This window comes from Salvelinus fontinalis, chromosome 40 (assembly GCF_029448725.1).
Source record: "Salvelinus fontinalis isolate EN_2023a chromosome 40, ASM2944872v1, whole genome shotgun sequence".
NCBI lineage: Eukaryota > Metazoa > Chordata > Actinopteri > Salmoniformes > Salmonidae > Salvelinus > Salvelinus fontinalis.
The window spans coordinates 23,635,275-23,652,699 of record NC_074704.1 but is presented as its reverse complement, the minus strand read 5'-3'; the positions used below and the strand labels follow the sequence as shown (position 1 = coordinate 23,652,699).

The following is a 17,425-nucleotide window of genomic DNA, read 5'->3' as shown; positions in this document are numbered from 1 at the left end:
TGAGGCCACACACACTACTGAGCCTCATTTTGACTTGTTTTAAGGACATTACATCAAAGTTGGATCAGCCTGTAGTGTGGTTTTCCACTTTAATTTTGAGTGTGACTCCAAATCCAGACCTCCATGGGTTGATAAATTTGATTTCCATTGATAATTTGTGTGATTTTGTTGTCAGCACATTCAACTATGTAAAGAAAAAAGTATTTAATAAGAATATTTAATTCATTCAGATCTAGGATGTGTTATTTTAGTGTTCCCTTTATTTTTTTGAGCAGTGTAGATACCTTTAGTACCTTTATGATTCAGACCAACTTTGAAGAACGAGAGTGATTCCAATGTTTGATGTTTGAATAGTTTTTTATTCACTGTCATAAAAAATTGAAATACTCCCTAACCCGGGCTCCTGGTAATGGCTGGAGCGGAACCAGTGGAATGATATCAAATACAAACATGGTTTGATGCCATTCCATTCGCTCCATTCCAGCCATTATTATTGAGCTGTCCTCCCCTCAGCAGCCTGCACTGTTGTGAGTATACAGAAAGAGCTCTGCACATAACATCTCACTACAGCAGAAAAAAAACACTGGGTCACAGGACTACTAACGCCTTAAAATTCTGGATTATTCAACAAATATTTATTCACCAAATGTGCAATTTTGTTTTAATAATAAAAAAAATACTTTAAATCTGAGATCCGCATAATGTGAAATAGAGCCACTGGTCGCCCCAGGCACATTTGTTATTGTTTTTGTTTTGTTTATGAAAAGGAGAAGAGGAGCTCGATAAGTGTGGTAAAAAAAAATTTTTTTTAACATACACTGAGTGTACAAAACATTAAGGATGCCTACTCTTTCCATGACACAGACTGACCAGGAGAAAGCTATGATCCCTTATTGATGTCACTTGTTAAATCCACTTCAATCAGTGTAGATTTTTAAGCCTCGAGATAATTGAGACACGGACTGTTTGTGTCCCATTCAGAGGGTGAATGGGCAAGACAAAATATTGAAGTGCCTTTGAACAGGGTATGGTAGTAAGCGCCAGGCGTACCCGTTTGTGTCAAGAACTGCAATGCTGCTGGGTTTTTGACGCTCAACAGTTTCCCATGTGTATCAAGAATGGTCCACCACCCAAAGGACATCCAGCCAAATTGATACAACAGTGGGAAGCATTGGAATCAACATGGGCCAGCATCCCTGTGGAACACTTTCAACACCTTGTAGAGTCCATACCCTGACGAATTGAAGCTGTTCTGAGGGCAAAAGGTGGGATGCAACTCGATATTAGGAAGGTGTCCTTAATGTTTGGCACACTCAGTGTACATCTGAAAGGGGGGAAAAAACAGTGTTTGTTGTTTTAAGTAACTTCTTTGTTGTTGTAATATCGCACAACCGGACGTGGCAGTTTCACCCCTACGGTTTCCAGCTTTAAGAGTTATAATGAACCAGCAATCTTTCAAATATCATAAATAGTTTGTTTCTAGAATCAAGTGCAAAGGAACGTCAGATCCATTGAGAGCGCTTACAGCAATACACCACCCTGTGTATTGGCGTTAGAGTCTGGAAAAACAGGTTAAGCAGGACATTCACACACTCTTTGCCATAAGTAGTGAACTGTCTTGTTACGATTAAAAGGGATATGGATCCCCCTCCCAATCGTAGGTGATTTTCACATATGCCTGTTATTGTGACAAATTACAATTCTTGCAAAAAAAGGACCTCTCGTGCAATAGTGCTTGTATAGTACATACAGTACTAGTACATTTATATTAATGATACTACATTTGCCGAACACAGTCTTAAAGTGTAAATGAATGGTTGCTCATGTAAAAAAATACTTTTGAATGCTAGGGATATATCAGCTGATTCTATTGAAGCTGGAACACATTGACTTGTGACGTGCTAGTCGGAACTAGGAAACTCAAAAATGTTCAACTTGCTAACTGGTTGAACAGGGCACGTGTATAACTACAACTAATTAGCAAGTCAGAAAATTCAGAGTTCCAACTAGCACGTGAACCAAGCATTGCTACCGAACCTCGAGGATTTTGCGAATTCCACACAAACCAAAGAAAGCACTTAGAACACGTCAAACAAATTTCTCAAAGACCCATTGGATGCATCCCAAATGGCGCCCTATTCCCTATATAGTACACTACTTTTGACCAGGGCCCATAAGTCTCTGGTCAAAAATAGTGCACTATGTAGGGAATAGGGTGTAATGTGGGATGCATGTAGATGTCTCACTGACAGTTCAATTCTGGATCGCTGAGCCAGGCCCAGATTTTGATCATCTCCTGCGGCGTCCTGCTGTGCACGAGCATTAAGCTCTTATACGCGCACGGGTTGCCCCTGTATTTCTCGTCAATGTCAAACGTCCTGAAGCCCTTGTGCTTCTCCGGGACCAAGCCCAGCTTCTGGAGACACATCCCTGTGTAGACATCATCAATAGGATACAGTGCCACCTGCTGGGAGATGTTGTGCAACTGCAGTGCCAGTTCCCCAGAGTACAGGAACCCTCCTCCCCCGGCATAGGGCGGGTATGGCCCCACGAACACACTCTCTGGGATGAAGTACTTGAGCTTCCGGTCCCGGTGCGGGCCGGCATTGGTGATTACATCCCCTATGAACAGATCCCTGGCCCTGATCTCTGGAAGATTGTGGAGGAAGTCTAAGATCCTCCAGGTGTTGACGAAGACGTCATCATCCCCCTTGAAGACAAAGCGGGCGTCGGGGCAATGCTGGCTGAACCAGTCCAGGAAGAGCACCTCTTTGAGGGTGAGGTTGAAGAAGGAGTCTCGGTAGTCCCACTGGAGGAGGTCCCCGTAAAGTCTGGCCTCGTGGCTGAGCATCCCAGACAAGTTGGGGAAGTGGTCGACTGACACGGCATTTCCAAGGAGGAAGACCGTGGCTACAGTCCGATTGGCCAGAACGCCCACCCGCCCCCACGACTCCCGGATGGCCTGCCGCCGGTCGAAGTGGGGCGCCAGGGACTTGACGGCCAATAAGAGGTAGGGTTTGCTCTCGCACACGCGTGGTTGGTCCATGATCATCGGATACGAGCGGCAGCGCATGTACAGCAGGAAGTCCTGGAAGCGGGGTGGCAGGGAGTTGTAGTCCTTCACCTGGGTGGTGACGCTGTAGTCCGGTTGGCAGGGGTCCGGGAACTTGGTGTCGTTGAGCCAATCAGGTAGCTCCAGCAGAGAGTCATTGGTCAAACCTGACATGAGGATGGGGTTGTAGATGTAGTCCAGCCTCTGCTGCTCCTTATTCCAGAAGATCTCACTGGTCTTCTGCTTCCTCCAGAACCTCTTGGAGGGAATGCGTGGCTTCCGCTGGTCCCCCTTATCCTGGCCCAGGTTCCGAGACACGCCCACGAGGATGAAGACGAAGACGTTGAGCATCATCATCACACACAGCACCCTGGTTTTCTTCCGACAGCCGTGCATCTTGGCTCTCCGCAGTCTCCGGACCTGGACAGGAAGTGGTAGAGACAAACAGGCAATGAGAGACCAAACCCAGAAGTTACAGACTTACAACGTACAGAGTACGAAGCGACCGCAACGAGACCGGCAGACTTACGCCGAACCCAGGAGGCACGGGCCCATTCAGAAACATAGTGAAAGGTAGTTGTGGGTCACAGCTAATGGCCTGAAGTTTTGAGGCAGTAGACTTAAGGAGAAATGTTGGAAGGTAAAGCAGGTTAGAGGGCCTTCTTGGTCAGTGCGTTGTTTGTGTCCAAGCCGGACCCAGCAGCAGCCGCATACCAGCCCGCTTTTCATCCCCTAATCCTGGAGGAATGAGCTGTGCACTTTTCTTTATCCCTTCTTTACTTCCTTCTCTTCCTCCCTCTCTTTCTACAATGACCCAGACTAGCATCATCATGCGGTCCCAATTCGAGGAGCCCTCCTCATGACACCAATTACAGGTGGCAGTGTGTCAGTGTAATCTCAGGCTAAACTGGCCTCGCCACACAAAAGAGCCACACATTTCCATGTGCATTATTAATTTCACTGAGACCTTTCTTGAGCCTCAGGGCACTGGCATGTAAGGAATCTCTATGATTGTGTCAATGGTAACAGAGTGTAAAATTAGACAAACAGAGCCTTGGATAGAAGCATAGAATAGTGTGATTAATCATACAAATGATAACAATGGTAATGACTTTAATGCAACACATGTACAGTATCCTCATATATTTCCAATTTGGAAGTGAGAGTGAACATACAGGCCGTCATTGTAAATAAGAATTTGCTCTTAACTGACTTGCCTAGTTAAATAAAGGTTAAATAAATACAATTGAAAAAAATACAGTTCTGTGTTTCAAACACCATGATCCAACCCACTGAGCCATTGTAACCACTTTTAGTTCCTTCTGCTGTATCAAATGATATCTAAACATATTACCTGTGCCTAGCAGGAAATGACTGGTCAGGCTGTTCCTGTGGTCCCGACCCAGACCTTCTTAGCCCATGCGGGTCTCCTGCATAGGAGAAGGTTCTAGAAAGGGGAACTGAAACAGGACTGGTGTTCCTGCAGCAGCCACCTGGAAACAAACAACAAAAAACACACAAGCACACAGCAGGTCAACAACACTGCTGTTTTTCTTCTGGAAAGGCAGGCTTTTTCTCAAGGGGTTATTAAAGGGCTTGCGCAAACCAAAGTGCAATTAGACATGCTTATACACTCCCTACTGTAGCTAAGCCCTACCCTATCCTTCCAAAAAGAACACACAGACAAAGAACTACAAATCCCTCCAAAGAACCTGGTTACAACAGAGGTGTTGTTGTAGTTACTAGAGGTATTGTTGTAGTCAACGACTATCTGGATGTCACTATTTCTGTTTGCTGTAGATTGTCTACTCGAACCGTCACTGTAGATCATCTACTGCAAGCAAATGGAATCGTGTACCTTTGACCTCAGAGTGTCTTACTTGTGAAAGTAGACGGAAGAATCTTCGCCTTTTAATTAAGAAATGACGGTTGCTGATTAGCATTGCACCTCTTTAACAAAACTAGACAGAGAGCTAGGCTACAGTAATTCAAAATATTGCTCTGCTCTCTGTGTGTGTGTGTGTGTGTTCGTGTGTTCAGCAGCAGCATGATACTCACAAGCTGTCAAATCTAACCAGAAAAGTTGAGCTTTCAATGCCGAGCTACGAACATGACTCCCCCACTCCCTTGCAGTAGCAAACTAGCGTGCGTCCCAAATGGTACCCTATTCCATATATAATGTACTACTTTGACCAGAGCTCTATGGGGCCTGGAATGCAGCCTAGCAGTACGGTGTGCAGCAAGTTACACTTTTCCTCTGCGCGATCTAACTACGCAAACACTCACATCGATAGTCAAACGTGGGATATGCAAGCCATGGATAGAGTTTGTCATTGTTGAACACTGTTGGTGAGAGTACTGGGCCTACACAGTAGATGTGGGTAACACTGACATTTCATTTACTGACTGACTGCAGCCATTTTATATTTGATACACATTATGTTTCTGTTTCTCAAACTAGACACTCTAGTGTACTTGTCCTCTTGCTCCGTTGTGCACCGGGGCCTCCCACTCCTCTTTCTATTCTGGTTAGAGCCAGTTTGTGGGAGTAGTACACAGCGTTGTACGAGAGCTTCAGTTTCTTGGCAATTTCTCACATGGAATAGCCTTCATTTCGCAGAACAAGAATAGACTGACGAGTTTGAGAAGAAAGTTCTTTGTTTCTGGCCATTTTGAGCCTGTAATCGAACCCACAAATGCTGATACTCCAGATACTCAACTAGTCTAAAGAAGGCCAGTTTTATTGCTTCTTTAATCAGCACAACAGTTTTCAGCTGTGCTAACATAATTGCAAAAGGGTTTTCTAATGATCAATTAGCCTTTTGAAATGATAAACTTGGATTAGCTAACACAACGTGCCATTGGAACACAGGAGTGATGGTTGCTGATAATGGGCCTATGTACGCCTATGTAGATATTCCATAAAGAAAATCAGCCATTTCCAGCTACAATAGTCATTTACAAGGTTAACAATGTCTACACTGTATTTCTGATCAATTTGATGTTATTTTAATGGACAAAAAAAAGTAGCTTTTCTTTCAAAAACAAGGACATGTCTAAGTGACCTCAAACTTTTGAACGGTAGTGTGTGTATATATATGGTTATTATTTTTTATATATATCATCTGTCATTAAGTAGCGATATTGGACTCAATGAAGTAAACTGATGAAGTAAACACTATGTCACATAAAATAAACGACCACATCATAGTCTACTAAATAGTTACATAGTCTATCATTAGTTTAGTTAATATGGTCAGTCATTAAACTTTAAGTAATGGTTGAGGGAGGCACTTGGGCACATGCTGGAGAGGCCACACAGACAGACACAAACATCTATATATTTTTTTTTTTTTTTTTTATGTAACCTTTATTTAACTATTTGAGAGGGGGCCTATAATTAAACATCAGAAAAACGTGTTCACTGAAGCAACAGTGTGATATCAACAGTGTGATATCAACAGGACTTAACTGGCCAGCCACTGATAAGAAAGTGAGAAGTGCTAACTTGAAGGACGTTAGGTTAGAAATACATACACTCCTCTAAGTATTTATTTGGACAGTGAAGTTACATTTTTTTATTTGGCTCTATACTCTAGCACTTTGGATTTGAGATTGAATGTTTTATATGAGGCAACAGTACAGAATATCACCTTATATTTGTGGGGATATTTTCATACATATCTCTTATATTGTTTAGAAATAAATGCACTTTATATATCTAGTCCGCACATTTTAAGGTGTCAAGTATTTCGACAAATTCACTTATAATGTATTACATTTAGTCAAAAGGTTAGTATTTTGGACCAATATTCCTAAGAGTTGAGGAAAGACTGACTGCGTCACTTCTTGTTTGAATAAGAAACATGAACGTGTTGGAAATTCCAAATTGTTTGCATAGTCAACTTACACACAGCACTGACACACACACTTACCCCACCACACATGCCACCAGGGGTCTTTTCACAGTCCCCAGGTCCAGAACAAACTCAAGGAAACGTACAGTATTATACAGAGCCATGAGTGCATGGAACTCCCTTCCATCTTATATTGCGCAAGTGAACAGCAAACCTGGTTTCAAAAAAACAAATAAAGCAACACCTCACAGCACAACGCCTCTCCCCCATGTGACCTACTTGTTGTGTGCATGTCCTGCCATGTACAGTATGTGTAACTGATAGATGCACACACCACACACAACATGTTCGTGCTTTTGAATGTATGTAAATTGAAAAGTCTTTTGCCTGTAATATCTTCTTCGTTGTGTGTCGGACCCCAGTAAGACTAGCTGTCGCCATTGGCGTCGGCTAGTTGGGATCCTAATAAATCAAATCAAAATCCTAGCACACAATGACTACATCGAGCTTGTGACTCTACAAACTTGTTGGGTGTATTTTCCGTTGTTGTTGTCGTTGTGTGTTTCAGATGATGTTGTGACCAATAGAAATGAATGGTAAATAATGTACGGTCATTTTGGTGTTACTTTTATTGTAATTAAGAAAACAATATGTTTCTGAACACTTCTACCATGATTACAGATAATCGTGAATAATGATGAGAAAGTTACAGATGCACAAAGGTCATGCCCCCAAAACATGCTAACTCTTACCATTAGCAAGTTCGTAGTCACAAGCTTCATGTAGTCATTACATGTTATGAATAGGGGACCAAAAACTAAACTTTTGACTAAATGAAATACACTATAAGTGAATTTGTCCAAATACTTATGATACATTCAAATGGGGGGGGGGGGGGGGGGACTAGATACATAAAGTGCTTTCATTTCTAAACAGTAAAACAGATATGAAAATAACCTCAAATAAAAGGTGATGTACTGTCGCCTCATATAGAACATTTGATTTCAGATCCAAAATGCTGGAGTATAGAGCCACATTTTAAGTTTAGCTTCACTGTCCAAATAAATATGTCGGGGGGGTGTTTACATGTGAATTATATAGATTTCAACGGTTACTATGGACCTCTAGTGATGTAAGCCACTGATGTAAAAGTGACAATTGAATGAGCACGCTAACTGTTAACTCGAAGGACATTTGGTATGACGGGAGAAATATACACATGTGAATGATGTAGATTTTCACGGTTACTACGGCGCTCTAGTCTGGTTGAAGACGCCTACAGGGAGTCTCTTTCGTTGCCTCTGGAGTGTCATAAATGGAGATAATGGAGAATAGAGTGCCTCTCAATGTTCCCTCATCAAATACAAAGGAAAACATTGAATTACTAATAGGCAGACGCACAGATGCTGTGAAAAGAGACTAGTCATAGGCCTATATATGGAGCGACAAGTTTGAGATGGATGTAGTGTACAGTTGGAGTGTACAGTGTGTGTGTTTGTGTGTGTGTGTGTGGCCTCCCCAGCACATGTCTAAGCGTCTCCCTCTGAACCATTACTTACCCTGTCAGTGAAGAATATGCAACAGACAAAAGATTATGACAGTATCCCTTCGTAACCATTTTGTTTCTATGGTGTATTTCCCGTTGGGATCCAAATACCTGTTTCAATCAATGGTTCTGCCTAGTGTTCCATATCTCCAGAAATGACTGCCTCTCTCTCCCCCTCCTCCTAATGCATGCTATTCGATGAGCAACTGCTAGCAATCAGGTACTCAATGAAAACACAGACTGAGCCCCTTGTAGACTATACTGGTCACACACTGAGTGTATAAAACATTAGGAACACCTTCCTAATAATGAGTTGCATCCCCTTTTGCCCTCAAAACAGCTCTACAAGGTGTTGAAAGCGTTCCACAGGGGCGCTTGCCCATATTGACTCCAATGCTTCCCACAGTTGCATCAAGTTGGCTAGATGTCCTTAGCAAGGTGGACCATTCTTGATACACACAGGAAAATGTTGAACGTGAAAAATCCAGCAGGGTTGCAGTTCTTGACACAAACCAGTGCGCCTGGCACCTACTAGCAAACACCATTCAAAGGCATTTAAAGATTTTGTCTTGCCCATTCAACCAATCCACATTTCAATTGTCTCAAGGCTTAAAAATCCTTCTTTAACCTGTCGCCTCCCCTTCATCTACAGTGCATTTGGAAAGTATTCAGGCCCCTTGACTTTTTCCAAATTTTGTTACGTTACAGCCTTATTCTAAAACTGATTAAATTGTTTTTTTTCTCTCATCAATCTACACACAATACCCCATAATGATAAAGCAAAAACAGGTTTATATATATTGTTGGCAAATTAATAAAAAATGTAAAACTAAAAAAATACACATTTACGTACGTATTCAGACCCTTTACTCAGGACTTTGTTGAAGCACCTTTATGCAGTGATTACAGCCTCGAGTCTTCTTAGGTATGACGCTACAAGTTTGCCACACTTGTATTTGGGTAGTTTCTCCCATTCTTCTCTGCACATCCTCTCAAGCTCTGTCAAGTTGAATGGGGAGCGTTGCTGCATAGAGATTTTCAGGTCTCTCCAGAGATGTTCGATCGGGTTCAAGTCTGGGCTCTGGCTGTGCCACTCAAGGCCATTCAGAGACTTATCCCAAAGCCACTCCTGCGTTGTCTTGGCTGTGTGCTTAGGGTCGTTGTCCTGTTGGAAGGTGAACCTTCGTCCCCAGTCTGAGGTCCTGAGCACTCTGAAGTAGGTTTTCATCAAGGATCGCTCTGTAGTTTGCTCCATTCATCTTTCCCTTAATCCTGACTGGTCTCCCAGTCACTGTTGCTGAAAACCATCCCCACAGCATGATTCTGCCACCACCATGCTTTTAGGTGCCTTTTGGTAAACTCCAAGCGGGCTGTCATGTGCCTTTTACTGAGGAGTTGCTCCCATCTCCCAAAAAATCCAAGATGGCATAGCAGTCATGCATCTTTGTCTTCGTCTTGTCGTGTCCCGTGTATATATATTTTTATATATTTTTTATTCGCATTTTTTTAAATATTTTTCTTAATCTCAACTTCAACATACTCTTCTGCAAACCACCTCACCCAATGTGGTATGGATCTGCTATTTTCTTTACTTTAGAACCGGAACCCCCAACAGAAAGTACTAGCTAGTAGTCAGCTAGCCACTGCTAGCGGTCATCAGCTAACCTTTAGCCCGGACAACTCCTGCCAGTTTGCACAACGCGATTCAACCCAGAGCGTATTGGACTTCTTCTTCTCCATATCCCCGGATTCCTACCGCAAGCTCTGAACCTCTTCACCTGGATCAGCGCAGCTAGCTAGCTGCTATCCGAGTGGCTACTCCTGGCTAACGTCTCTGTCCCGTAGCAAGCACCAATTAGCCTGGAGCTAGCCTATGCTAGGCCCATCTCCCGGCTAGCTGAAGAGGTCCATCAGCCACTCCTTGGGCTACAATACCTATTTTGCCAATTGGCCTGGGCCCCTTTTACTGCCGATACGGAGCCCCGCCGATTCATCACGACTGGACAACCAACGTAATCCGCCCGAGGGCGTTTTTCAACAGGCTCCTCCGTCGTGACGTCCTCTGAATGCCCATCTGCTAGCCTGCTAGCCACGGCCCGCTAGCTGTCTAGAGCATATCGGACTGTTAGCTGAAGAGGTACATCAGCCAATTTTTTGGGCTACTATACCTATTTTGCCAATTGGCCTGGACCCTTTTACTACATGGAGCACTACTGATCCATCACGACTGGTCTGCCGACGTAACCGCACGAGGGGGCTACAACAGACTTCTTCCGCCACAACGTCCCTCTAAGGCCCTTCTGCTAGCCTGCTATCCCGGCCCGCTAGCTGTCTGAATCGCCGTGTCTCCAGCCCACCTAGTGACTAACTGGACCATATATTCACTCAGCTACGCATGCCTCTCCCTAATGTCAATATGCCTTGTCCATTGCTGTTTTGGTTAGTGATTGTCTTATTTCACTGTAGAGCCTCCAGCCCAGCTCAATATGCCTTATCTAATCCTTTTGTTCCAGCTCCCACACATGCAGTGACCTCACCTGGTTTAAATGAAGTCCCTAGAGACAATACCTCTCTCATCGTCCCTCAATGCCTATCTTTAGCTCCACTGTATTCACATCCTACCATACCTTTGTCTGTACATTATGCCTTGAATCTATTCTACTGCGCCCAGAAACCTGCTCCTTTTACTCTCTGTTCCCGAACATACTAAATGACCAGTTCTTATAGCCTCTAGCCGTACCCTTATCCTACTCCTCCTCTGGTGATGAAGAGGTTAATCTAGGCCCTGCAGTGCCTAGCTCCACTCCCATTCCCCAGGTGCTCTCGATTGTTGACTTTTGTAACCGTAAAAGCCTTGGTTTCATGCATGTTAACATTAGAAGCCTCCTCCCTAAGTTTGTTTTATTCACATCTTTAGCACACTCTGCCAACCCGGATGTCCTAGCTGTGTCTGAATCCTGGCTTAGGAAGGCCACCAAAAACTCTGAAATTTTCATTCCTAACTATAACATTTTCTGACAAGATAGAACTGCCAAAGGGGGCAGAGTTGCTATGTGCAGACTTCTGTCTTACTATCCAGGTCTGTGCCTAAACAATTTGAGATTCTACTTTTAAAAATCCTCCTTTCCAGAAACAAGTCTCTCACTGTTGCCGCTTGCTATAGACCACCTTCTGCCCCCAGCTGAGCCCCGGACACCATATGTGAATTGATTGCCCCCCATTTATCTTCAGAGCTCGTGCTGTTAGGTGACCTAAACTGGGACATGCTTAACACCCTGACCATCCTACAATCTAAGCTTGATGCCCTCAATCTCACACAAATTATCAATGAACCTACCAGGTACCACCTCAAATCCGTAAAAACAGGCACCCTCATAGATATCATCCTAACCAACCTACCCTCCAAATACACCTCTGCTGTCTTGAACCAGGATCTCAGCGATCACTGCCTCAATGCCTGCGTCCGTAATGGGTCTGCGGTCAAACGACCACCCCTCATCACTATCAAACGCTCCCTAAAACACTTCAGTGAGCAGGCCTTTCTAATCGACCTGGCCCAGGTATCCTGGAAGGATATGGACCTTATCCCGTCAGTAGAGGATGCCTGGTTGTTCTTTAAAAGTGCTTTCCTCACCATCTTAAATAAGCATGCCCCATTCAAAACATTTTAGAACCAGGAACAGATTTAGCCCTTGGTTTACTCCAGACCTGACTGCCCTTGACCAGCACAAAAACATCCTGTGGTGTACTGCATTAGCATCGAATAGCCCCCACGATATGCAACTTTTCAGGGAAGTTAGGAGCCAATGTTCTGAAAGAGCTGCAAAATCTGGACCCTCTACAAATCAGCCGGGCTAGACAAATCTGGACCCTCTCTTTCTAAAATGATCCGCCAAAATTGTTCCAACCCCAATTACTAGCCTGTTCAATCTCTTTCGTATCGTCTGAGATCCCCAAAGATTGGAAAGCTGCCGCGGTCATCCCACTCTTCAAAGAGGGAGACACTCTAGAACCAAACTGCTACAGACCTATATCTATCCTACCCTGCCTTTCTAAGGTCTTCGAAAGCCAAGTTAACAAACAGATCACCAACCATTTCGAATCTCACCGTACCTTCTCCGCTATGCAATCTGGTTTCCGAGCTGGTCATGGGTGCACCTCAGCGACGCTCAAGGTCCAAAACAATATCATAACCGCAATCGATAAGAGACAATACCGTGCAGCTGTATTCATCGACCTGGCCAAGGCTTTCGACTCTGTCAATCACCACATTCTTATCTGCAGACTCAACAGCCTTGGTTTCTCAAATGATTGCCTCGCCTGGTTCACCAACTACTTCTCAGACAGAGTTCAGTGTGTCAAATCGGAGGGCCTGTTGTCCAAACCTCTGGCAGTCTCTATGGGGTGCCACAGGGTTCAATTCTCGAGTCGACTCTTTTCTCTGTATACATCAATGATGTCACTCTTGCTGCTGGTGATTCTCTGATCCACCTCTATGCAGGCGAGCACCATTCTGTATACTTCTGGCCCTTCTTTAGACACTGTGTTAACTAACCTCCAGACGAGCTTCAATGCCCTACAACTCTCCTTCCGTGGCCTCCAACTGCTCTTAAATGCAAGTAAAACTAAATGCATGCTCTTCAGCCAATCACTGCCCACACCTGCCCGCCCGTCCAGGATCACTACTCTGGACGGTTCTGACTTAGAATATGTGGACAACTACAAATACCTAGGTGTCTGGTTAGACTGTAAACTCTCCTTCCAGACTCACATTAAGCATCTCCAATCCAAAATTAAATCTAGAATCAGCTTCCTATTTCGCAAACAAAGCATCCTTCACTCATACTGCCAAACATACCCTCGTAAAACTGACTATCCTACCGATCCTTGACTTCAGCGATGTCATTTACAAAATAGCCTCCAACACTCTACTCAGCAAATTGGATGCAGTCTATCACAGTGCCATCCGTTTTGCCACCAAAGCCCCATATACTACCCACCACTGTGACCTGTATGCTCTCGTTGGCTGGCCCTCGCTTCATATTCGTCGCCAAACCCACGGGCTCCAGGTCATCTATAAGTCTTTGCTAGGTAAAGCCCCACCTTATCTCAGCTCACTGGTCACCATAGCAGTACCCACACGTAGCACGCGCTCCAGCAGGTATATTTCACTGGTCACCCCCAAAGCCAATTCCTACTTTGGCCGCCTTTCCTTCCAGTTCTCTGCTGCCAATGACTGGAACGAATTGCAAAAATCACTGAAGCTGGAGACTCATATCTCCCTCACTAGGTTTAAGCACCAGCTGTCAGAGCAGCTCACAGATCACTGCACCTGTACATAGCCCATCTGTACTACCTCATCATCCAACTACCTCATCCTCATACAGTTATTTATTTTATAATTTGTTTTGCTCCTTTGCACCCCAGTACCTCTACTTGCACATTCATCTTCTTAACATCTATCACTCCAGTGTTTAATTGCTAAATTGTAATTATTTCGCCACTATGGCCTATATATTGCCTTCCCTTACCTCATTTGCACACTGTATATAGACTTTTTCTATTGTGTTATTGACTGTATGTTTGTTTATTCCATGTGTAACTCTGTTGTTGTTTGTTTTGCACTGCTTTACTTTATCTTGGCCAGGTTGCAGTTGTAAATGAGAACTTCTTCTCAACTAGCCTACCTGGTTAAATAAAGGTGAAATAAATCAAATACAAATCTGCCCACTCTACCATAAAGGCCTGATTGGTGGAGTGCTGTAGAGATGGTTGTCCTTCTGGAAGGTTCTCCCATCTCTACAGAGGAACTTTGGAGCTCTGTCGGAGTGACCATCGGGTTCTTGGTCACCTCCCTGACCAAGGACCTTCTCCCCCGATTGCTCAGTTTGTCCGGGCAGCCAGCTCTAGGAAGTCTTGGTGGTTCCAAACTTCTTCCATTTAAGAATGATGGAGGCCACTGTGTTCTTTGGGACCTTCAATGCTGCAGACATTTTTCGGTACCCTTCCCCAGACCTGTGCCTTGACACAATCCTGACTCAGAGCTCTACGGACAATTCCTTCAACCTCATAACTTCTTCAACCTCTTACATGCACTATTGGACGTTATCTACACAGGTGTGTGCCTTTCTGAATCATGTCCAATCAATTGAATTTATGACAGGTGGACAAAGCAAAGGGTCTGAATACTTATGTTGTTGGCTACTGTTTCAAATACTAATTATTTTCAAATGTAAGTCACTATATTTATAGAACATTATATGAAAAGGGCCCATTTGGTCGCAATTAACTAGCTAGATTTCTCAGAGATCAAAATATATTTCAACAAAATAATGTTGCAAGAATGCTAATCCTATCTGTTTCTAACTACAGAAACAATTTCTGAACAATAAGAGATGGTGGATGTCATGGCTTGATGAAATTACATTGAACGACCCATTATGAAGTAATTATCAACAGTTACTATGTTCATTACAGGTGATAAACTGTCAACTTTCCTCTAGAAACAATGTTTGATTAATAGTTAAAGTAATGATTATTCATTATATAATCTAACATTGATCAAATACTCGTATTTATAGGAGCAAAACTGATGGAAGCAAAATTAATAACGTTCATATGTTTTTCCTATCTGGCATACGTAGGTAGCTATGGTGGCGTTGCAATATTAGAATCTAATATAATTTTTGCTATAGCAGCAGGACTCAAACGCAATTAATGGTCTTCTAAGTTATAATATGCTAACCAAAACGGTTAAACAGCATGTATTCTCTAAACCTGGTTGCTATACTTTACCTGAATAGAAAAGTTTCCAATCCAAGGAGCCACATCTTGGCCCGCAGCCTATAGTGTAGCCTACAAAACGAGTCTATATGAATATGATCCTTTTTCCGCAAAAAGTTACAAGAAGCATAACTTTTGAGTGAGGTGCCTATGCTCACTATAAGCAATCCATGTTCGTTTAATATTTCACAGATCACAGTAGAGGTCCTGTGTAAAGTGAAAGTCAATGCCTTGCCAAAATGAGAGAGAAAGAACACGCCTTAAGTAACGTTCTAGGTCTGCTCCTCTCTGATATCGACTTCTACTCACCCTCCGCATTTTCAGGAAGAGGAAAATTCCAGCCTGCGTTCAGATCAGTGGGAGAAAAAAATATATTTGTATTTTTTTTCTTAGCGTAACGTTTGAGGGGCACGACTCCTCCTTGAATTATGTGACGTACCCTTTGATATTAACTAGGGGCAGCGTGTTTCCTTTTCTTGTGTACTTTACTGAATATGTTGGGAGAGCATGTCATTTAGACTTCTCAAATTGTAAAACCAAGGTAGAGCACTTTTATTTGCCTCGCTATACAAGTAGACAGAGACTGAATGAGCGAATTCAGTTGAATGCATAGTATACATGGCTTCAAATATTGTTTCAGTTAATGTTGTTTGTTGAGGATCACTGACAATGACTAACCCACATCCTCATGTCACCCTCCCCCAAGTCAACTCAGTTATTACAGTGTGTCTGTCGCAGGTTGTAATTTATTGTCATGAATCTTGCCCTGGAGGCAGCTCTACAGAGTGGTCACTATAGCTCGCACAGCCACAAAGTCATAACATCGGATTTTAAAACTAACTCTAACCTTAACCACACCAATAACATAAAAAATAATAATTGGCGACCCTATTAAGCCAATATGTACTTTGCAGCTGGTGCAGTTAACGTAAATCGCTCAGTTCTGCCTCCAGGGCAAGATTCATGACAATAAATGTCAACCAGCGTTTCTGTCTTGCCTTTACAGAACCAAAAGCTCCACTGTGATTACCATCTATTTTATGAGCTTGCGGTCCCAAGTTCATATATGGACTCCATAATTAAATGTGTTGTTTGTATCTTTATGGGTAGATATAGTATATACAAAACATTAAGAACACCTTCCTAATGTGGAGTTGCACCACCCTTTGCCCTCAGAACAGCATCAATTTGTTGGGGCATGGACTCTACAAAGGTATTGAAAGTGTTCCCCAGGGATGCTGGCCAATGTTGACTCCAATGCTTCCCACTGTTGTCATGTTGGCTGGATGTCCTTTGGGTGATGGACCATTCTTAATACAGACAGGAAACTGTTGAGCATGTAAAAACCCAGCAGCATTGCAGTTCTTGACACTCAAACTGGTGCGCCTGGTACCTACTACCATAACCCGTTCAAAGGCACTTCAATCTTTCGTCTTGTCCAGTCACCTTCTGAATGGCACACATGCAAAATCCCTGTCTCAAGGCTTACACATCCTTCTTTAATCTGTCTCCTTCCCTTCATCTACACGGATTGAAGGGGATTTAACAAGTGACATCAATAAGGGATCATAGCTTTCAACTGGATTCACCTGGTCAGTCTATCATGTACAGAGCAGGTGTTCCTAATGTTTTGTATACTGTAAGTGACAGGGTTTCATTTATAAAATGCAATGTTCTATACTGAAATACATCGTTTTCAAATGAATGACTAAACAAAATTGGCTGCAGATTTCAGTGAAATATAGTAGGATGTAATGTTAGATGAAATGTTTTAGAAGGTAAATCCTCTTATGGAGAGGTTTCGGCCGGTGATTCAAGACTACAGGGGTTTCCGGTACACTATCTCTGCCTCACATGCTTCGACTTCCTCTTTACAGTAATCTTATAGTACGTCCTCTTTAACATAACTTTCTCGGCAGTGTCACTCTGGCCGTTTCATCCTTCGGGGAAGCAGTGTTGTGTGAGCTTTTCCTTTACTTGAGAATGGCAAAAGCCCTGTTCTCCAGTCAACCCCAACACCATTAAGACTCTCTAAAAGGAAGTGACAATGCAATTAAATCCATTTCAAGCCTCTCAAAGTTCCTAATTTCCCAGTTCAATAGTCAACTCTGGTTGCGACACACACACACACACACTTGCTTGCTTATTTACATATTAACTAGATTCAACTTTGAGTGTCACCACCCC

At 43.2% G+C, this 17,425-nt stretch overlaps 1 protein-coding gene across 2 annotated transcripts; it reads right to left on the bottom strand.

The window, feature by feature from the left end:
• Positions 1 to 338: 338 nt before the first annotated feature.
• Positions 339 to 15,723, bottom strand: LOC129839126 (N-acetyllactosaminide beta-1,3-N-acetylglucosaminyltransferase 2-like). Of its 2 annotated transcripts, none has more exons than XM_055906402.1 (3): positions 15,548 to 15,723; positions 4,407 to 4,545; positions 339 to 3,472 (listed from the first exon to the last, which is right to left on the bottom strand). In XM_055906402.1, exon 3 carries the CDS (start codon positions 3,446 to 3,448, stop codon positions 2,243 to 2,245), a length of 1,206 nt encoding a protein of 401 aa, XP_055762377.1. In that variant the 5' UTR covers positions 3,449 to 3,472; positions 4,407 to 4,545; positions 15,548 to 15,723; the 3' UTR covers positions 339 to 2,242. The 2 variants fall into 2 exon arrangements, with proteins under 2 accessions (XP_055762377.1, XP_055762376.1); XM_055906401.1 differs by lacking the exon at positions 15,548 to 15,723 and adding an exon at positions 15,251 to 15,541.
• Between the last annotated feature and the right edge of the window lie 1,702 nt (positions 15,724 to 17,425).

Excerpts from the sequence above, each read along its gene's own strand:
- LOC129839126 (XM_055906402.1), bottom strand. The coding sequence starts at position 3,448 with ATGCACGGCTGTCGGAAGAAAACCAGGGTGCTGTGTGTGATGATGATG.